This window comes from Mastigoproctus giganteus, chromosome 7, assembly GCF_048544385.1.
Source record: "Mastigoproctus giganteus isolate SK-2022 chromosome 7, ASM4854438v1, whole genome shotgun sequence".
NCBI lineage: Eukaryota > Metazoa > Arthropoda > Arachnida > Uropygi > Thelyphonidae > Mastigoproctus > Mastigoproctus giganteus.
This window is the reverse complement of record NC_143581.1, coordinates 218,794,857-218,815,588: the sequence shown is the minus strand read 5'-3', so window position 1 is coordinate 218,815,588 and position 20,732 is coordinate 218,794,857. Positions and strand designations below refer to the sequence as shown.

Here is a 20,732-nt window from a genome sequence, read left to right as displayed (position 1 = left end):
AATAACTCACAAGGAAAACCTTTTTCCTCTTCCGCAGATCAGCTATAGCTCCATATGAAGAGTCCTTTAAGAATTCCTCCCTCTGGAATTGATATCCTCTGAGGCTTCAATACCAGACCTCTCCAAATGTGGCAAGTGGCAAAAAACCACTATGCCATCATGGAGAATAGCTGGTACATTAAGAAGTAAAATTCAACTATATCTGTCACATTTAGCATTATTTTCTTCTAATATATTCATGCAATTAATGCCCTTCTCTAAGCATATAGAGGAGTGGAGCAAGGCATTGACTACACTACCATTCTTTCAGGAAATGATCTCTGAATAATATGATGTAACTACTACACTTATTTTTCCCTCTGGCTTCAGTATTTCAGATCTAATTTCATCTACACCTGCCACTTTTCCATATTTGATATTTTCCATGACCTTTTCTACTTCAATAATAGATATGAAGGTGGTTCAATAAAAAATTGCCCTGACCTAGCTGCAGAGGTTCTAGCCTGTTGATTCTTGGCACAGATTTCAGTCCTTCTCTACATAGCCACCATGCAGATTTACACATTTTTCCCATCGATGGATGAGGCTACGGATACCGTTTTTGTAGAAGTGTCGAAGTTGGTCTTTGAACCATGACTCTGTTGCAGAAATGAGTGTTTCGTCGTCAGGGAAGTGGGCCCTCCGAAGAAATGATTTGAGGGAAGGAAACAAGAAGTCCAATGGTGCAAGATTGGGTGAGTAGGCTGGAGGATGGGGCAGTATTTCGTATCCACAAGTGGCCACTTATGTTGTTGCAATTTCAGAAGTGTGAACTGGGACATTTGCCTTGAAGCATTCTCACACCTTTGGACAGCATGCCACGCCTACACGTTTTGATTTTCTCCCGTAATTTTGTAAGTTGGCATAATAGGCACCTGTAATTGTTCTACCTTTCAGCAGGTAATCAGTCATTATTACGCCTTTCTCATCCCAAAACACTGTCAGCAGCAAGACCTTTCCTGCTGACGCTTGGACCCTTACCTTCTTGGGGGTGGGGAACCACGATGTCGCCATTCTATGGACTGCTTTTTACTTTCAGGGTTGAAATGGTGTATCCAACTTTCATCCTGAGTGATTAGACGAGAGAAAAAGTATTCCTCATTTTCTTGGCACAGGGCTAACAACTCTTGTGATTTGTTGTTGATCAGCCTTCTGGAAACCAGTCAATAATCGGGGAATCCATCTTGCACTCAATTTTCATAAATGGAGTTGATCATGAAGGACTGTTTCAATAGAGCCCACACTAATCTTCACCTCCTGGGACAATTCATGCACAGATATCCGGCAATCTTCCATGATTAACGACTTCACTTTTCTGATCGTGCTGTCATCAATGGCTGAATGGGGATGACCTGGAATGGGCTCAGATTATACTGAGTCCGACCACATCTAAACTGTCTATGCCAGAGCTTCACAATGCCATAGGATGAGGTTTCATCCTTATATACAGCAGTCAGCAGTCATCTCCTCGTGGATTTCTTTAGATTTCCCCTTCAAGAACAGATACCGGATACAGCTCTGGCTTCAACTTTGTCCATGATGCTACTTTGTCACACGTTCAGCTCTGTAAGAAAAAAAACAAATTAAGACTCTTCTTCAAGAGGAGCGTTTCCATTTAAAATGGGTTTCCTCAGCCTACAAGTTATTTTTTGGTAGGAATTTTTTCCCGCCATAAAGTGCAGTTCAAGGTGTCTTGGTCAGTTAAGCCTTGGGCTGTCATGCACTACCATATGCCATTCATCCATGTCCTCCTAGGTTTTCCTCTTCTTCTTCCAGGAGGTATCCATTCCAGGATAGCCTTTGGATATCTTGTTTCTTGCACCATTTTACATGTCCATACCATGTTAAACACTTTTCTTTGATAGCGTCAATAATATTCTTTTTCACTTCCATTTTCTCTCTTATGTCTTCATTCCGTTTTCTGTCTCTTTTAGAAGTTCTTGCTGAGAGTCTCCAAAAATCCATTTCTGTGAAGAGCAATTTGTTTTCCACTCGCCTATTCAACATCCAGGTTTCCGCTCCATACAATAGAAGACTTCGTACAATCGTTTGAAATATAAAGTTTCTTTGTTTTATTTAGGATATTTTTGTCCACAGAACAGAATTTAACATGCCGATAGCCTTTCTGCCATCTGCAATTCTCTTATTGATCTCTGCTTGGGATGATTCATCACTTTATAAGATTGATCCCGAATATTTGAATTTATCGACTTGTTTGATTTTAAAACCTGCAATATTTAGAATGTGTCCTGATCCTGAAGACATTTCAGTCTTGCTAAAATTGATTTTTAGACCCCATTGTTTATATTCCTCAAACAATTGATGGCATGCATAGTCTGCAGCTTCTAAGTGCTGTACTATCATCAACTGATTGGCTGCAAAAGGTAAATTGTGAATATAGGTATTCTTATTAATCGGCAATCCCGTTTTATTGCATTTTTTGACCAGGACCTTAGGCAGATGTCGATATAAATTTTGAAAAGTGTTGGTGACATGCAACAGCCTTGTAATAAGCCTTTTGAAGTGTGGAATTCAGGTGACAAAGCTGATCCCACTTTAATTCTGCATCTATTATTCCTGCAAATTGTCTTAATAATGTTAACCAGTTATCCATCAATATTTGCCTCTTTCAGTGCTTCCCATAAGAGTTTTCTTGGAACACTGTCATATGCCTTTTCAAGGTCAATGAAAATCATAAAGATTTCTTTTCCTTTCGATTGGCATTTTGATCTGTCGTAGTGTTGAGATATGGTCTATACTTGACCTCCCGGCTAAAAAACCACTTTGTTCTTCTGACACCTCGATTCGGGCTTCTAAATGGTTCCTGATCCATTTTCCAAGAATCTTTATAACAGCGGGTTCAGGACACATATATTCCTCTGTAATTTGAACAGCTTTTCCGATCGCCCTTCTTATCAATTGATGTAATATATCCTGTTGTCATTTCTTCTCCTCTCAGTATACCATTTAACAGTTTTTGTATTAGAACAGCCACTCCTCTTCCTCCATATTTCAGAAGTTCCATATAAACTCCTCCAAGTCCAGGTGATTTGCCATTCCTTCCTTCCTTCCTTCCTTCAGCAAGAGTTCCACTTCCCTAACAGAAACTTTTAAGCCCGAGTCTTCTACACCAAAATCCTCCACTGTCTTGAACTCTTCCCAGTCTTCTTTTAAAAGTCCTTCGTAGTACTTCATCCAGTCTTTCAAAGGTATTAATTGCAAACCAGCATTGTGTTTATTCTGTTTTCTCAAGTCTTTAAGGACCTTCCACGATTCCACTGATCGCTTGAAGCCCAATTTGCCTTCCCATTCTTCATTTTTCACTTCTTCTACCAATCGATTGGCTATTTTCTTATTTTCAACATAAATATTCCTATATGCATCATTCCTATCACACAGCCATTTCTGATATACAAGTTTCTTTTCCTCTACAGCAGCTCTTACTTTCTCTGTAATCCAGGTCTTTTTTGGTCCTTGGCTCTTCTTTTTGCCTAGGATTTCATGAGCTATTTTTTTTACAATATTTTTTAAATATTCGTAGGTTTCTTCAGTATTACTTTTTATCTCTATGTTAATTGCAGCATCCAATCTCTGGGTGAAGTTGTTTCTAATGCTTACCATTTTTACCATTTTTCATTTGCTTTTCATTAGAAAAAGTTTTAAAATGACCTATTCTAATGAAAGGCATGAAGAAAAATCCATAATAATGAAAATCTTATCAAGATAGTCTATAATTTTTGCCTGTTTGCAAGATGAATAACCAAAATTTATGGATGAAAAAGCTATGCAACTCTCACCCAAAATTAACTAATTCAGCCACAGTGAAAAAAAAAAAAAAAAGTCCAAAAAAGTTGTTTCCACCTAGACAGAAATCAACCCCAGGTGACTGCAGCCACTGTGCTAGCCATGAAAACAACTTAAGACTGGCACAGTGGTTATAATTTTTGTACTTCCATATCATGTCAAAAAGGTCTGGGTTTGAATTCCATAATTCCAATGGGCTCTTTTCAAACATGACCAAGTCAATTAGTTTGGAGGATTGCATGCTTTTTTTTTTTTTTTTAATCATCATCCAGCAAAATAGACAGACTAACTGACCACAAAATTACACCAATTTATAGACATGATATACTAATGTTGCATTGCATAGCCTTAGTTTGCTTGAACCAAATTAAAACCAACCAACCAACAACCACAAGGGTAAAAACAGAGGGAAGCAATGCAAAATATATGTGAAAATTACTATTTTTATTGCTTAGCAATATGTATTTTGCTGATTAATAGCAAATTCAGCCATAGTGAGAAAAAAAAAAAAAAAAAGTCCAAAAAAGTTGTTTCCACCTAGACAGAAATCAAATCCTAGGTTGTTTTTGCATTGAGCAGTGATTGTAGCCACTGTGCTAGTCATGAAAACAATTTAAGGTTGGCACAATGGTTATAATTTCTGTACTTCCATATCATGTCAAAAAGGTCTGGGTTTGAATTCCATAATTCCATCTTGGTGGGAGGAATTTTTATGGGCTCTTTTCAAACATGACCAAGTCAATTAGTTTGGAGGATTGCATGCTTTTTTTTTTTTTTTTAATCATCATCCAGCAAAACAGACAGATTAACTAATCACAAAATTACACCAATTTATAGACATGATATACTAATGTTGCATTGCATAGCCTTAGTTTGCTTGAACAAAATTAAAACCAACCAACAACCACAAGGGTAAAAACAGAGGGGAAGCAATGCAAAATATATATGAAAATTACTATTTTTATTGCTCAGCAATATGTATTTTGCTGATTAATAGCAATATACATTGTAATAAAAAGAATAATTTATAAACAAAGAAAAAAGTTATTTTAAAAAAAGGCAAATCAAAGCAAGGAAGCTAGAGTTATTCAGCATCTGCCTTTAAAAAATTAAAATAAAAAAAAAAGCGACCTGGTTTCATCTAGGTATCTACATGTAGTCACATACTCACCAAGAAGTCTTCTATATTCGTTTACAGGTAATTGACAATGGCCATGTTTTTCTGCAGCAAAAAGGGTTTCTATCAATTTTACCTAGATTATGAATGTAAAATATAAATACTGGTAAGTTATGCAAATAAACTTATAAAAGGTAATATAACTAGACTTTATCTACATATGGATTTCAAATCTTTAACATGTTTACACTGGGTAGTAAATTCAGAAATAAAATAAAAATCAATAAAAGCATGAGGTTAATTTTATAGTGTGTTTGGATGTAAAATAAATGTTTTTATATAATGCTTAATCAATGTTAATATCTGTACTAATTAAATGTTAACTACAGTGAACCACAGATAGGGTGCCACACCAGGTGACCTATGGATGAATTACTCTACATACTAATAGTTACCAAGCAAGACTCTAATGGTTTGGTAATAAAAAAATTCAAAATTACCTTTTGCAAATCTGTAAGATGGGGAGTGTGATAAAAAACATTTCTGCTCATCAGAACATGAAGTAGAAAGAGACCAAATACTTTGAAGTATACAGCCATGGAGTGCCAGTATTAGACATGTACAACCAGTGCAGCTTTACCAGGCACAAATTTATATTCACATAAATTTATTTTCACTTTATATAGCACCTGGAATCAGTTAAGAAAGCCAAACCAGGCTTCATTCCAGCTTTGTAGCCACTCACTTTACCACTAGGCCTACACACCCAGACACTTACTACTGGATGAATCATCCCAGCATGTGTTATATATAATACGCCATAGTAGGTATTTTAAGAGGAATGCTCACTCTTTAAGCATTCTAACAAAAATATATATATCTTGGCTGGACACTGTATTGTAAAATAATGATATCTGGCAATAAAACAGACCTGCAAGAAAATAAGTATTTGTAGTACAATTTGGGACCCAGTATGCTAACACTACAGATCTGAACTGATGTTAAGATTTTCACTTGAACAGGCCAAAATTGAGCAGTAATCAATTTTATCAGAACATCAGTGTTCTTTCAATCCCTGGCATAGCTTTACTGCCCAGCAGCTAGCAGGATTACTGAATGTTTCCACAGATTGGCTGAAGAAGAAACAGTAAATTGACTGTATATCTAACTATTTATATCTATCTATATCTATAATGGTGTTTCTCAAACTGAATTCCTTGTAACCCTAAGGGTTCCACAAAGAGGTCTAAAGATTAGATTAGGTTAGGTGTGTATTAAGTGCCAAAGCAACTAAAGCTAAAGATGTCAGCATATTGTGTCTGCAGTTTTGTGTATTCCTTATATGGTTTGAAGAATGAAAAACCCAAGTTTCCAGGAGAAAAAAATTATGCAACCCTTTCCTGAGACCAACTGACTCAGTTGGTCTCAGGCATCACTATTCCTTATTGTGCAGTCTTCTTAATGTTTTGTTGCAATCTCTCTCTCTCTAACATTTTTGTCAACTTTCTTTTATCAAATATTATTTGTTTTGATATTTGGTTTAAGTATAGGAACTAGGTTCCTGTCCTCCACACTTCGACACGTGAAACAAAAGTTTCAATCATATAGATTTACAACTGATATATATACAAAGCTGCAACAAAATTCATACCATGTAGTTACCACCACAGATATATTCCTTGCCTAGATGGCTACTGCACTGAACCTCAAATGGTTTGTGGCTTCTGGAAATCTGGTTGGTTTGGGATTTTTTTTTTTTTTTTTTTTTTAGGAGCATTAGCAACTAAGGCCATATTGCTCCGGGGATATGCGGTGGTCATTCCCTGACCTTTCCACATCCTCCATATTTGATGGTCACTGGCTCAAACCCCGGTCTAATCAAGAAGTGTGTGCTACGCACTTATTCTGGAAATCAAGATGTTGAAACCTCACTTATAGAAAAACTAAAAGCAAATTATAAGAAGCACTGGAAAGCATCTCTAGTATAATTCTGGAACAGTGGGCCAATACTACAGACCTGAACTGATTCTATAAGATTTTCATTTGGGCACTTGAAATTTGAGTGGCAACCAGTTTCATCATAACAGTGGTATTGCAATCTCAGAAGTGGTTTTGTTGCCTAGCAGCTAACACTGAATGCAGAAATACATAAAATTCTTAAATGATTTCAATGATGGATTAAAATATAACCTCCCCTTCAACTTTTAATACTTTTCTGTGTAGGAAAAATTAATGTATAAGGAGTAAAAGGAACACAACCTTTGTTATGTGCTTAACTAATTCTTTTCCCCCATACATCAATTGGTTGCTCATTTAGATTCATCAATACATTATTCACAATTTATACACATCAATACATTACATTATTCACAATTTATACACATCAATACATTACATTATTCACAAGTCAGCATAAGTTTGCTAATAGAGGCCACTATCATATAATGAGAGACCAGTAAATCTTGAAACAGTTATTACATAAGAGTATGCTGAGTCTTGAACAAACAGAAAGTTCACTTTTCAGATGCTCTTTGTATAAAATAAAATTAGCAAGTTATGTTGATTCAATGACAGTAGTAGAATCTCTATGCAAGAATAAGCCTAAGCTCCTTCATGGCCAGTTGCCCACCATTACAGGAGGAACAGAGGTATCCCAGCAACAGAAACCGAATACAGAAATACAAACAATTCTTATAGTCTCAAGTTCAAAAGTAGGATTTTATAATAAAATTCCTCCATAGCACTTCATGTGTAAGGGAAACAAATGAAGTTGTATTTCCTATACAAAACCATTGTATTCCAACATTGCATTAATGCAAACTAGCAGCAGCATAAGATGGTTCAAACATGGCATGGAAGAAAACAAATAATAAGTGGTGGGAAGAATTTTTAGTTTCAGGTGCATGGCCAGTAACATTTATAAATACTTTACTAACAGATATGATAAATAATCACCTGAAGAGAAGCAAAGAATAGAAATGATAACTATACACATGAATTACATTATGTCATATTAACAGTTGCAAAATTATATACAGAATCAAGTAAAAAAAAAAACACTGCCTATTTCATTTGTCTATCCATCCTAAATAATTGTTCCAATTCTTCTTTAAATTTATTCAATCTATCTACTTTCATGAATTAAGGTAGAAGTTAGTTCCAACAATAAATTAATTTCTGGCTAAAAGCAAATTTCCACATACATGTCTATCCCACACAGATGTGCACAGATTCATAAACTGCAACCATTCTTTTATAACTTAAATTCGTGCCCCCTGTGTGTGTGTGTGTGTGTGTGTGTGTGTGTGTGTGTGTGTGTGTGTGTGTGTGTGTGTGTGTGTGTGTGTGTGTGTGTGTGTGTGTGTGTGTGTGAACGCACGCGCACACGTGAGTGCTCGTGTTTTCTGAGAAGAGATGCCATCGGCATTTACTCAAACCATTTAAAGACTTATTTAAACTATTCAACCAAGTCTCCTAGCAATGCCAAGTTTCCAGATTCTGTAATTTGCTCATGAACTCATGTTTTCCTTGATAAGAGTATCCTTTTATGCCCTTGACTAATCTTACTGCTTTTCTCAGCAATTTTTTTCACCTGTTTCAACAGATTTACATCCTTCCTAAAATGAGACTTCCAAACCTTGTACACAGTATTCAAGATATAGCCCAACGACTGCTTCTTTCTCCCTGTATCAACTTTATTTCCCTAATAGCAAAATTCCTGCATATCACTGAAGGAACCCTATGATCTGTCCTAGTAGCTTGTCAGCAATATTCAAAGAAATTTATGTTGGACTATAAAATTATCCCAAGGTTTCTTTCATCCTCTGCTACTTTGAGTGTGGCACTACCCAATTAGTATGTTATCCTGGGATTACTGTTACCTATGTGCAGTACCTTACATTTATAGATCTTAAATTTTAATTGACACTTTCAGTCCATCTGCTTAATTAACCATCCTTGCCCACCTTTGTATCATGAGCAAACTCAGATATTAAAATTGATATGCCTTCATCAATATTGTTAATAAATATTGAAAATTGTAAGGGGCCTAAGCACTGAACCTTGAGGGATAACGACAGGTTGACCCCAGGGGCTTACATCTGGTGAGTATGAGCTTGGCACACCCAGGGTCCTGAGCTGGATATCATTCTTCTCTTTCTTGATGATTCCCTTCTACTTCTCTCTCTCTCTCTCTCTCTCTCTCTCTCTCTCTCTCTCTCTCTCTCTCTCTCTCTCTCTCTCTCTCTCAGGACAACTCAGAATTTTTTTGGCTGGTGCAACATAAGCCTCAGGCTTCCTTGTACCATATGCATAATAATAATAACCAGCTGCTGTTTTCTGACTCAACCATCCCTTCATCCATAACAGTAACTTGTCCTTTATATGATCAAAATTAGTTTTGCATCCAGTGTCTTTATAAAAGATGAGAGCTGCTTGGGAAATAAAACTTTCAGCTGTTCCTACAGTACAGCTGATCTCTTCACAGTAGCTTGAGTGGTCAAGCAAGATCTTCCCTTAACAAATCCATGTTATGAGTGCCACATACCTGCATTCCTGTCAAGATGACTTTGCATTACTTCTTTATCCACTGGCTCCATTATTTTCCCTGGAACAGAAGTCAAGAGCTTACAGGTCTATAATTACTCACTTTACCCTTTAATTGCCCTCTTTGAATAGGAGAGACATTTACACAACTCTGATCTCTAGGGGTCCACCCATGAATCCACAGATGTACTCATAATCAGGTTTGTTTTTTGAAGGTCAGTTTACCTCTTTTGCTGCTTTTTATTGTAATTGGATATATTCCATAAGTCCCTGTTACCTTATTTACTTTTAGCTACAATAATATCTATTCCACCTTCTTCTCGGTTATCATAAAATCATTTAACTCCCAGTTATAATTAGGTATACTTCTAGTATCCCCTTCCTTAAAAATTCCTTCACATGAAGAAAAATATTTATTCAGTTTGTCAGCAACATATAGAATCATCAGTAGTTATGCCAATCATATCAAGCAGATCAATGTGATAAATAGCAAAGAATCCCTTGCTATTTTTCTTTGCCTTCTCAGACAACTTCTAGTAATCATGCCTAATTCCCTATAGTAACTATTGCAGATTAGTTTATACTTACTGTAGGCTGTTTTCTTGTTATGGGGGGTTTGATGGCGCATAAGCTGGTGTGGCTATAATGTGCCTACTAACTGTAGGCTTCTGTGTCCTCCAATAATTTCTAATTAGTCCATGCATTTTTTCTTCTCTACCACTCATCTAATCAGTTAATCTAACATCCATTCAGGTCTAAACCTTGTATAATATCTCTTACTTGATATAAAAACATTAGTAGCATCTACAGTTACTTCCCTGAATGCTTCCCATTTAGAATTGGAGTTGTGTAACATCAGTTGGTCCCACTGAAAAACATTTAAACATGCTTAAGACCATTACAGTCACCTTTCAGAAGCAAAATCCCTTCCATTTACAGTAGTTACATCTTTAAATGAATCCCACATCAATACACTATGATCACTATTGCCTCACTGTTTCTTTATCTGAAGATTCCTAATGCATGAAGAGTCTGCTAATAATCGGATAAAGAATATTGCTTTCTCTTGTTGCCTCTCTAACCTAGTGGTATAGAAAACAGTCACCCAATAAATCCAGAAAAGTTCTACTAGTGAGTGAATGACCACGCCACATTTACAATCAATACCTGAAAGTTAAAATCTCCATAATAAGGCTTGATTTACTGGTGCACTCTGTTTGTCTGCATAGCTGTTCATTATACTCATCCCTGTCACAATCTTTCAGCCTATAACATATTCCCACTCTCATTTTTGTTTTCCCAGTGCTTATGCCAACCCAGAATGGCTAAATATTACACTGGAAATCCATATCAATTGAGTACACTGCCTTAGATTCTATGTGCTTCTTAAGCACAGAATCTTAATTCCTCTATCCTACATCCTGTCTGTCCTTTTTGTGCACATTGTACTCACCATATTGAAATTCTGCACCCCCTTTTCCTAAGTGACATAATGTTTCTTATATCCCTATTATGTCTGAAATTGATCTCAATTTCACTTCTAATTACACATACTTCCATTAAAGTATTAATCTGTTCTCCTCCTCCCCATGTAATGGCTTTTTCATAATGAGGATAGATTATGTCTTACATATACAGCCATAAAATCCTGCATGAAGGCTTTTCCCTGTTCTTTTAATACCTCTATAAAGTATAAGGAGCAGATATAATAAAAGAAACATAATTATACTGTTTATATCCAATGACATGAAGAAATATACAAAATTTGGTTTCGATGATTTATTATAAAGAAACTTACACCATGTTCCATTATCTTCTCAGGAAACTTCTGTAACATTAGCAAAATTAGGCGACAGTGTTCCATTGTATTATCACTACTATCTAAAAAGATCATTTTGAAATGCACAAATTAGCACACAATGACTCTATAAATATTGTCAAATAAAAATAGATTACAGAAGAAAAATCCAGTTTCTTTTTGTTTTAAGCAATCACATTTTGGAAGCTGCTGAAACTATTAAGAGTAATTTCAATAAGGTTTGACAGGGAATCATGGTTTTAAGACAATTATAATAACAGCAATACAAAAAAGTAACTCTAGAATTTTTTTTGTTTTAAGAAGTTAGTTCATAAATTCTCTGCATGTGGGACACAATGTAGCAACAAAGAATTAAAGATATAGGGCATGAGTACTAGATGTGATACTGTGTTCACTGACATATTTGTATCTCTTCTTTTTTACAATATTTTAGGCCCTAAAAGCACAAGATAGTAAAATTATGCAAATATACAAAGGGTACTAGGAAAGTTTTGCAATATGACGCAACAATGAATCACAGGAAGCTGCTTGTTGCTGCATGTTGAGACATGTTCATACGTGCATAGTAGCCGCCGCGCCAAGTCGATGGGCTCAGTTATTCATTAGTAGTGAGAGTGTAAAGTGCTTGCGATGGCATCGTGGTCACGAAATGAGATAGGACAGTTTTGCGGTATAATTTCGTGCGTGGTTTAACCATAGACCACTGCTTAGAAGAAATGACTCTTGCACTAGATGATGATTGTCCACATCGTACAACGATATTCAGGTGGTATAGAGAATTCCATAGGGGAAATTTCACTCTGGAGGATTTTGAGAGGCCGGGAAGGCCACGAACGTCAGTTACGGAGGAAAACATTACTGCTGTGAGGAAAATGCTTGACGAAAACAGGCGAGTGACCTACCAACAGATACAGGATACTTTGGGCCTAAATGCACCAGCAATTCGTTCGATTCTGCAAGATCATTTGCACGTGAAGAAACTTTGTTCTCTCTGGGTGCCGCATCAACTGACTGAAGAGCAGATGACACGACGTGTGACTTGGTGCCGGGAGATGTTAAAAAAAGTTTGATAAGGGACAATCTCGGTATGTGAACAACATCGTGACAGGTGACGAGACTTGGCTGTACTATTACGATCTGCCGACCAAGGCTCAAAACAAAGTTTGGGTCTTTGATGATGACGACACACCCGTAATTGTCAGAAAATCCCGATCTGTAAAGAAGAAAATGATAGCTGTATTTTTCAAATCGAGTGGAATTGTGGAACGTGTCGTTTTGGACACGCAGAAGACAGTCACAGCTAAGTGGTATACTGAACAATGCCTGCCTAAAGTCATTGGATCTATGAAGAACCTGCGGCCAAAGTCAAGAATGGACACCTGGTACCTCCATCACGATAATGCTCCAGCTCACCGCGCCAAAGCCTGCACCGAATATCTGACCACGACAGGATTGAAACTTCTCGAGCACCCTCCCTACAGTCCAGACCTTGCTCCCTGCGACTTTGCACTGTTCCCGCATGTGAAAATGAAGCTAAAAGGGAGGCAGTTTTCCAGTGATGAGGACCTTCTACGGGCTTGGGACAACGAGTGTGCTTTACTCCCTAGTGAAACTTGGCAGAACTGGTTTAAAGATTGGTTTCGGAGGATGGAGAGGTGTATTGAATGTAGAGGAAATTACTTTGAAAAAATTAAATAAACAAAGCTGTATTGCAAAACTTTCCTAGTACCCTTTGCATTTTGCATGAAAACTCCACCAATATAAATAAATTATAAAAAATATATTACAGTGAAATTTAAAAAAAAAATACTACTGGCTTTATATAACAAATGAAAGTACAATTTAAATTTATGTATAATAGTGGAACTGTTCCATCCCTTTTTATTACTGAAAGCTTGTGAAAAAGATCAGACTTTTCACATGGTTTCAGTTTTCCCACAATTAACCAACTTTTGCTTATTGACAACTTGCTGCCCAGGTACTACCATCAAATAGCCTGCACTCTATGAAAAAGAGTATTAATTTAAAATGAGTATCACTACCATGACAGTTATCTCAGTAGTAAGCCACTACAAGGAATTGGGCATACAAACAAACATAAATAGGAAAATTATGTGATAGGGAGAACATCACAGTTTAGAAAAACCGGTCTACACAAATCAGCATTTCAAGATAAACAAAATTACCTAAGGAACTCATGAAAGATATAATGTATAAATTTAATATTTCTTATCCACTGAAGTTATTCAATTATTATCTGACTTATTTATTTTGTTTAAAATTAATACAACTTACCTGCCACTGAGAGTAAAATTTTATGCTTGACTTCCACAGATAAATGTGAAAAAAGTTCTAAAAAATAAAAAAAGTAATTTTAATACAAATAAATCATAGGTCATAACTAAAGAGAAATTGGATTTTTAAAATGTAAATTTCTAATTTTAATATTTAATAAAAAATAAATAGAAATAAAAATTATAGAAATAAAATTTATTTCTATAATTTGAAAAAAGCTTGTTTATCTAAACAAAACTGAAAATTGCATTTTCCTTACTTGTAGGACAAACATAAATTTTGTTTGTATGTGATGGGAAAAAATTATTTTTATAACAGACTAACATTCTAACTAACCGTATTCTGCTGTGGTCAACCCAAATCAAAAAAATTATTAAATAATGTAGTGTTTGAAAATCAGTCTATCTACTGCACAATTGATTTTCTCCATTATACTTTTCTTTGCATATTAAGGCGCTTTCATTACCACAAAATAATGGCAACAACAATTAAAAGATATGTGACATCAATACTTCACATCTGAGAGGTTTGTATATTCTAGATTGGTTTGCAAGTAGATAAGAAGAAAAAGTACAGTTGGTTGGTAAAGGTAGAGTTGCAGGCATGTCCTCAAGCAGAAAAAAGGCTTTACAGAAGCCTGTGTTTCCTTCCAGGCTAAACAATACAGTCATGGAGAACACAAATGCTGAAAAGGCATAATGCATTCACTAAGTGAGCCCAAATATGTAAAATGTGTGCAGTATTCACTAAACAAGCATTTATGCCTAATATAAACTTCACAGGAATAATTGTTCAAAGATAAGAGAACAGGCAAATGTAGACCAAAATTTGATGCTGAAAGTACACAGATTTAAAAAATAAAATTAAAAAACTGTCTGCCTATATGCAGTCTGCTTAATACAATACGAAAGCATAGAGAGAGAGAAAAAAAAACATCTTAATGATTTAATCTTAGAATTAGAGTGAGCTTATATCTTTTTTTTTTTGCCATTTAACTCATTTGTGATACACATAATGAGCAGAAGGCCAAACATCTCGTACTCTTCCATTGGCTTCTCTGCAAACCAGTTTTCAAGCCTCTTGTCTAATGTATCGATAGCTATTTTACTTCCTTCTTCAGAGTAAAAATTAAAAACAGTTATAAACTGTGAAGTATATTAGTGATCACAAAAAATAAAATATGAAAAGTAAAATTGTATAAAGGTGCTCACTACCTGTTTGGGCAGGACAGAAACATATGCCTACTGTCCTTACTGCTAACTTAGAAAGGGACCACCTTTAGATTCCTTCCTATGCCCAGCAGTAAGGGAAGTACATGTGTTTCTCTCCTGCCCCAGTAGGTAGCAAGTACCTTTCTTTTATATCACCATTTAATTTGTAGTGCTAATGTCTCTAAATACTTTTACATTTTTTTCGTATTTTTATTTTCGGCCAATAACATAGTTCACACTTTATAGTTAATTTAAATCTGCCTCTAAAGAAAGAAGCAAAGTGGCTCCTAATATGTTAGACAAATTTATAATATCTTTTTCAAATTCTAAATCAATAACTTCTGTTCCGCCAAACTGCATTCATCTTTAAATGACAGAAAGGTGGTTCTAAATGCCTTACCTCAAAATATTAATAAGCAAAACTAAATAAAATAGTTATTTTTTTTATGGTCCACTGGTATTTTAGATATCCAATTGCTTTAATGCAACAATTCAGTGACTATAAACAGTTACTTGCCATCCACAGCCAGTAAACTGTAATCAGATATCCATAAATGTCACTCTAGGGCTTCTAAGATTGAACAAAAGTTGCACCACAGCCTCACTATTAGGATGTTCCTTTTTAGCAGTTTACCAACTTCAACAAATGAAGTACCACATCTCGTAATAACTTAATAAGTCTAAATATCAATAGCCTCAAAGAGGATATGCAATACTAACTCCCCATGATGTATGAAAATAAATTTATTCTGTACATTTAGGTTACTTGTTGACTGATTCTCTACTGCTCTGTGTCAATAAACTTTCAGTACACCCTAATCCTTTTTCTCGAGCAATACATTAAATGTAAAATGGGAATTCAGAAAACATTCGTCATTAAAAAAAGGGGAAAGAGAAACTTTCTTTGCACAAACATTATTCTGGGAAATCTATCTACAGTATTAAGAGTAAGATTATATGGCACCAGAGTGGATGATATGGCAGTTGTACAGTGAAAATGTCAGAAGAGTAATCAAAATAATAACTCAGTCATTTACTACTAAATTTTTGATTACTGGTAGTTTACATTTCTTTACATAGAAATTAAACTTTACCTCTTAAAAACTCCATGGTGCCCTCTCGAGATTCAAATCGCAAAGCATGTGTAATTGTTTGCATTTCTGTTCTCAATGTAGGTTCCTGAAGAAAGACTTTAATCCTGAAAGACATAAATATTGACTGCTAATTTATAAAAAAATCAAATTTTATTTATATAAATAATATATTTATTTAATTAGAAAATTTACATAATTAGCATTTTACATACTTTTTTTGATTTTGTAATATATCACAAAGAGGAGGCATTTTTATCCATGTTGGCATCATTAATACTGAACAATGAAAATACTGAAAAAAATATGGAAGAAGTTCCATACTAGCCATATTATTATAAAGGGGAAAAAAATGAAATTTACAAAATTTACTTTGTAAATTTCATTTTTAAAAATTTATGAAATTTACTTTGCTGTTGCATCAGAAAAATCTACCATTTTTCTGATGCAACAGCAAAGCAAATCCTAACAAAATCTTTCATAGAATATGTGAAAGTAATCTCTTATAGTAAAGTAACAAAGAGAAATCACAATTTGCTATAACTACAGGCAATTGGTTGGTTGGATATTTTTTGGCACGTCTGCTTTGGTTACAGTTCACACAGTTTGTATAGTTTATTGTGTATCTGTAAAAATGTGTATTCCCAGCTGATTTGCATGCTATGCAAGCTAAACCTAGAACAATTTAATTAGCTGTTGATTGACAAATATTTCTAGTTCTCAGGAATCATAAAATATAAAGCAAGGACAACTTTCAGATTTTTTTAAGGTTATCTTGGCTGTTAGATGTCATGGCTATATACAAGTAGAGATTGATCATAAGAGTCTTGTGCAATTGTCACCATCTTAATCCAACCTCACACCCTCAGATTAGTTTTTTAAGGGATCACATAAATTTCATGGTTTATTCTACATGTACCATGCAAGATGAACTAAGAAATTGCATTTTGGAAGCTGCTGAAACTATTAAGAGGTTTTTTTTTTTTTTTTATGAAAACCCCAAACACGAGAGGTATTAGAACCTATAGTACTTAGTATCATGCTTGGATTGAAGGTTGAGAAGATGAAAGAAGATATTTGTTGACATTAGACTTGAACTTCTGTAGACTGTAATTTTCAGGAAATACATATAAAGGAAGGTTGTTCCAGAAAACGGCAGTTGAATGAATAAACGAGGAAGATGTAAACTTGTTTCTGCGAGTTTGAAGTTGGACAGTAAATGGATATTGGCGGCACGTGTTCGGATTGTTTTGAAAGAGAGAGTGGAAATTATAGAAGCCAATTCAGAAGAACAGTTCCCATGGAAGTATCTGTAGAAAAGGCATGCAGCAGAAACAGTACGTCTATGAGACAGCAAGTGAAGAGACTCTTTTAGAGAGGAGTCATTAATTAACCTAACTGCCCTCTTCTGAATGGAATCTAGAAGCCTGAGAGAGGTTTTGGGGGCACTGCCCCAGATGTGGGGACAATATTCCATGGTAGGGTGGATTTGCGATTTGTACAGAGTCAACAGGTGTTTGGAAGAAAAGTAATGCCGAGAGCGAAAGAGAAAATCAAGTTTTTTAGATGCAGAGGAAGGAATATTTGAAATATGCTTGTGCCAAGAGAGATTAGAAGTCAGAGTAATCCCCAAAAGAGATATATCATTTTGCCTAGAAATTGGAGTGTCACCAAAGATAAGCATAGGAGCAGAAGAATCCTTTTTGCGAGATATAAGACAAGACTGAGTTTTAGAAGGATTGAAATCAACTAAGTTGTCTTTGCCCCACTGGAGAATTACCTGGAGATCGGCATTTAAGGAATTGGTAGCAGATATTCGAGAGGTTGAAACTCATTGAGCAGGGCAAAGTTTCTCAAATTGGAAAGTGGAATGCAATGTGCTATCATCGGCAAAACTATGGATAGGATTTCCAGTCAATGGAAGAAGGTCATTGATATACAAAAGGAAAAGAGTGGAGGAAAGAACTGAACCTTGGGGGACACCAGCATTAGTGGAAAAGTTAGAAGACAGAGAGCCATCTACCATCACCCTCAGTGAGCGATCAGAGAGAAAACTGGATAACCAATTACAAAAAACAGTTGGCAAACCATAAGATGGGAGCTTGTTTAGGAGACGTTTATGCCAAACACGATCGAAAGCCTTTGAGATGTCAAGAGCAACTGCTTGTGTTTCCCTGAACTTTTCCATTGAATTTGTCCATAAATGGGTAACATAAGCCAGAATATCACCAGTGGATCGACACTGACTGAATCCATACTGGCAATCGTTGATCAGACAGAAGGTTTCTAGGTAGTTTAAGAGTTGGCGGTTAATTGATTTCTCCATTACTTTAGAAAGAGTAGAAGTAATTGCAATGGGATGATAATTGGATGGGAGGGATTTGTCACCCTTTTTAGCAACTGGCTGGATATGAGCAAATTTCCAAGCAGAAGGAAAAACACCTTTGGAATAAGAAAGTGAAAAAAGGTGGCAAAGAACAGGAGTAAGTTCAGGAGCACAGGTTTTGAGAACAAGTGGAGAAATACCATCGGGACCTGGAGCTTTCTTAGCATCAAGATTTGTCAAAATCCTTCTGACATCCTTTTGAAGGAAGACCACAAGAGGCATTGAATGAAGCGTGTTGGGAATGGTGGGATGTGTTTTATCAAGATCATTAATACAGGAGTTGTAAGAAAAATGGGATGCTAGCAGGTCAGTTTTATCCTTGGCTGAAGTGACAACAGAACCAACTGGTTTTGACAGAGGTGGGAGCAGAGATGAGCAAAAGTTGCAGCCAATAGCTTTGGCAAGAGACCAGAATGCTTGGCTACCATTAGGGCAAGAAGCAAGTTTTCTACTCTTAGCCTGTTCAAAATCTAGTTTGGACTGATTAATAACTGCTTTACAATTGTTGTGAGCTTTGGTGTAGGCAGAAAATGAAACTGAAGATTTGGAAACAAGCCAATTATGATATGCAACGTTCTTCTCTTGAACAGCCTTAACACATTTATTGGAAAACCAAGGTTTAAATAAAAAAATTAGGTTTACATAAAGTAGTTTCAATAAGGCTTCAATGTGAATTGTGGATTTGTCACACTCAACGCTGCATTTAAAAAAAAAAATGGAGGTCACTTTGAATAGTTGCTTTTAGAGATTTATTTCAGTTTCTCTTTTTTTAAGAAATCACATTTTGGAAGCTGTTGAAACTATTAAGAGTAATTTCAATAAGGCTTGACAGGGAATCATGGATTTGTCATGCTCAATGCTGCATTTAAAAAAAAAACAGGAAGTTACTTTGAACAGTTGCTTTAGATGTTTCCCCTTAAATTTCCCCACCCCTAAATTTTGTAATTTATGATTAACATTTAATTTTTCAAAAATAAATACTTTTAAAAATGTTTATAGGAATTTTTTTGCTTATTTTTAGCTATAGAATATGCCCCTATATTTGTTCTAGGAAATTAATCTCTTGAAAATTTGAACATCCCTTTGAAACACCCTGTATAATCTCTGCAACTGAATCAAATGTTTGAAAACCTAATTACAAAGTAATGCAACAGCAAGTAGTGGGAGTCACTATTCAGTAAGTTATTGGTGAGGAGTAGGCATGCTAAGATGGATTACAACAAGTTCTTAAAACACAAAAAAAGTAGAAAGAAATTCTTTTCTTATGTTATCAGTAAAAGGAAAGGAATCAACCATATTAGTCCATATGATATTTGTGGTAAAAACATAGACGATTCTGAAGCAGTTGATAAACCAAATGAATATTTTTGCATTCACATGTGAGGAATGTTTTTAAAGTTGACGATACCATAATCTAGCAAATACAAATTGGGAGTGTGATTTTATTATAACCTTGCTCTATTCCATTCACAGAGGCTAGAAGCAAGGTTATTACAATTAAAAGTGAACAGTGCAACAGGAGTTGATGAAATCTACCCAGTATTATCAAAAGAAGTACCAAGAGATGTTCACAAACCTTTAACAGTAATAATCAGAACATCATCCCTGGATTCAGGAAAAGACCCTATAGATTAGAAATGGGCAAATATCTACTATTCATAAAGACAGCTCGAATTATGAAATAAGCACTGACCTCTGTGCCAGGAAAATTACAGAGTCATTAGTTAAGGATGCAGTACACATCATCTAGACAGGTATGGTATTACAAGGGAATCACAGCACAGCTTTGTTAACAGCACATCAGGACCGACTAATCTAATTAGCTACCATGAGGTTGTCAGTAAAGAACTGGATAGAAGGAATAAAAATTACTGGATAGAAGGAATGATTGAAATCATTTACTTAGATTTCAGTAGAGATTTTGATACAATTCCATATGAATGACTGTATAAATTGGAGCAATTATTCAAGGACAAGTTACTACTATTGATAAAGGGATGGTTAAGTGGTAAAAGACAGAGTAGTTTAGTTAAAAATGGCCACTGCTCTACATGGACTGGAATGAGTGGGTTCCACAGGGTTGCCTTACTGTTTCTAATATTCATTAATAATACTGATGTAAATATTAAAAGTTTAATATTTACATATGATGTAAATATTAAACAGGTGGTCAGATGGCTGATGATACAAAAATGCAGTTAATGACAGTAATCAAGGTAAGCTACTTCAACAGGATTTAGATAAATTATTTGGATTGGCTGAGAAATGGAAGCTGAAGTTAAACACTGCAAAATGCAGTCTTGCATTTGGGTAGCAGTAATCCTAGAGTAAAATACCACTTGGGTTCCACCAAACTCCAGAGTTATAGATAATGAAAATGACTTAGGAGCAACTAATTATACAATCTGACATGAAGTTTTCTGAA

General features: G+C 35.4%; 1 protein-coding gene across 1 annotated transcript in view; it reads right to left on the bottom strand.

Annotated features, from left to right (window-relative positions):
* Window positions 1–20,732, bottom strand: part of IntS10 (integrator complex subunit 10) — an 86,963-nt gene that overhangs the window by 54,445 nt on the left and 11,786 nt on the right. Inside the window, exons 3-6 of the mRNA XM_090378570.1 lie at window positions 15,925–16,028; window positions 13,620–13,676; window positions 11,304–11,386; window positions 5,015–5,096 (exon numbers count right to left, since the gene is read on the bottom strand). Of these exons, the coding sequence (XP_090234696.1) occupies window positions 5,015–5,096; window positions 11,304–11,386; window positions 13,620–13,676; window positions 15,925–16,028 (326 nt within the window). The remainder of the gene's footprint in view (window positions 1–5,014; window positions 5,097–11,303; window positions 11,387–13,619; window positions 13,677–15,924; window positions 16,029–20,732) is intronic.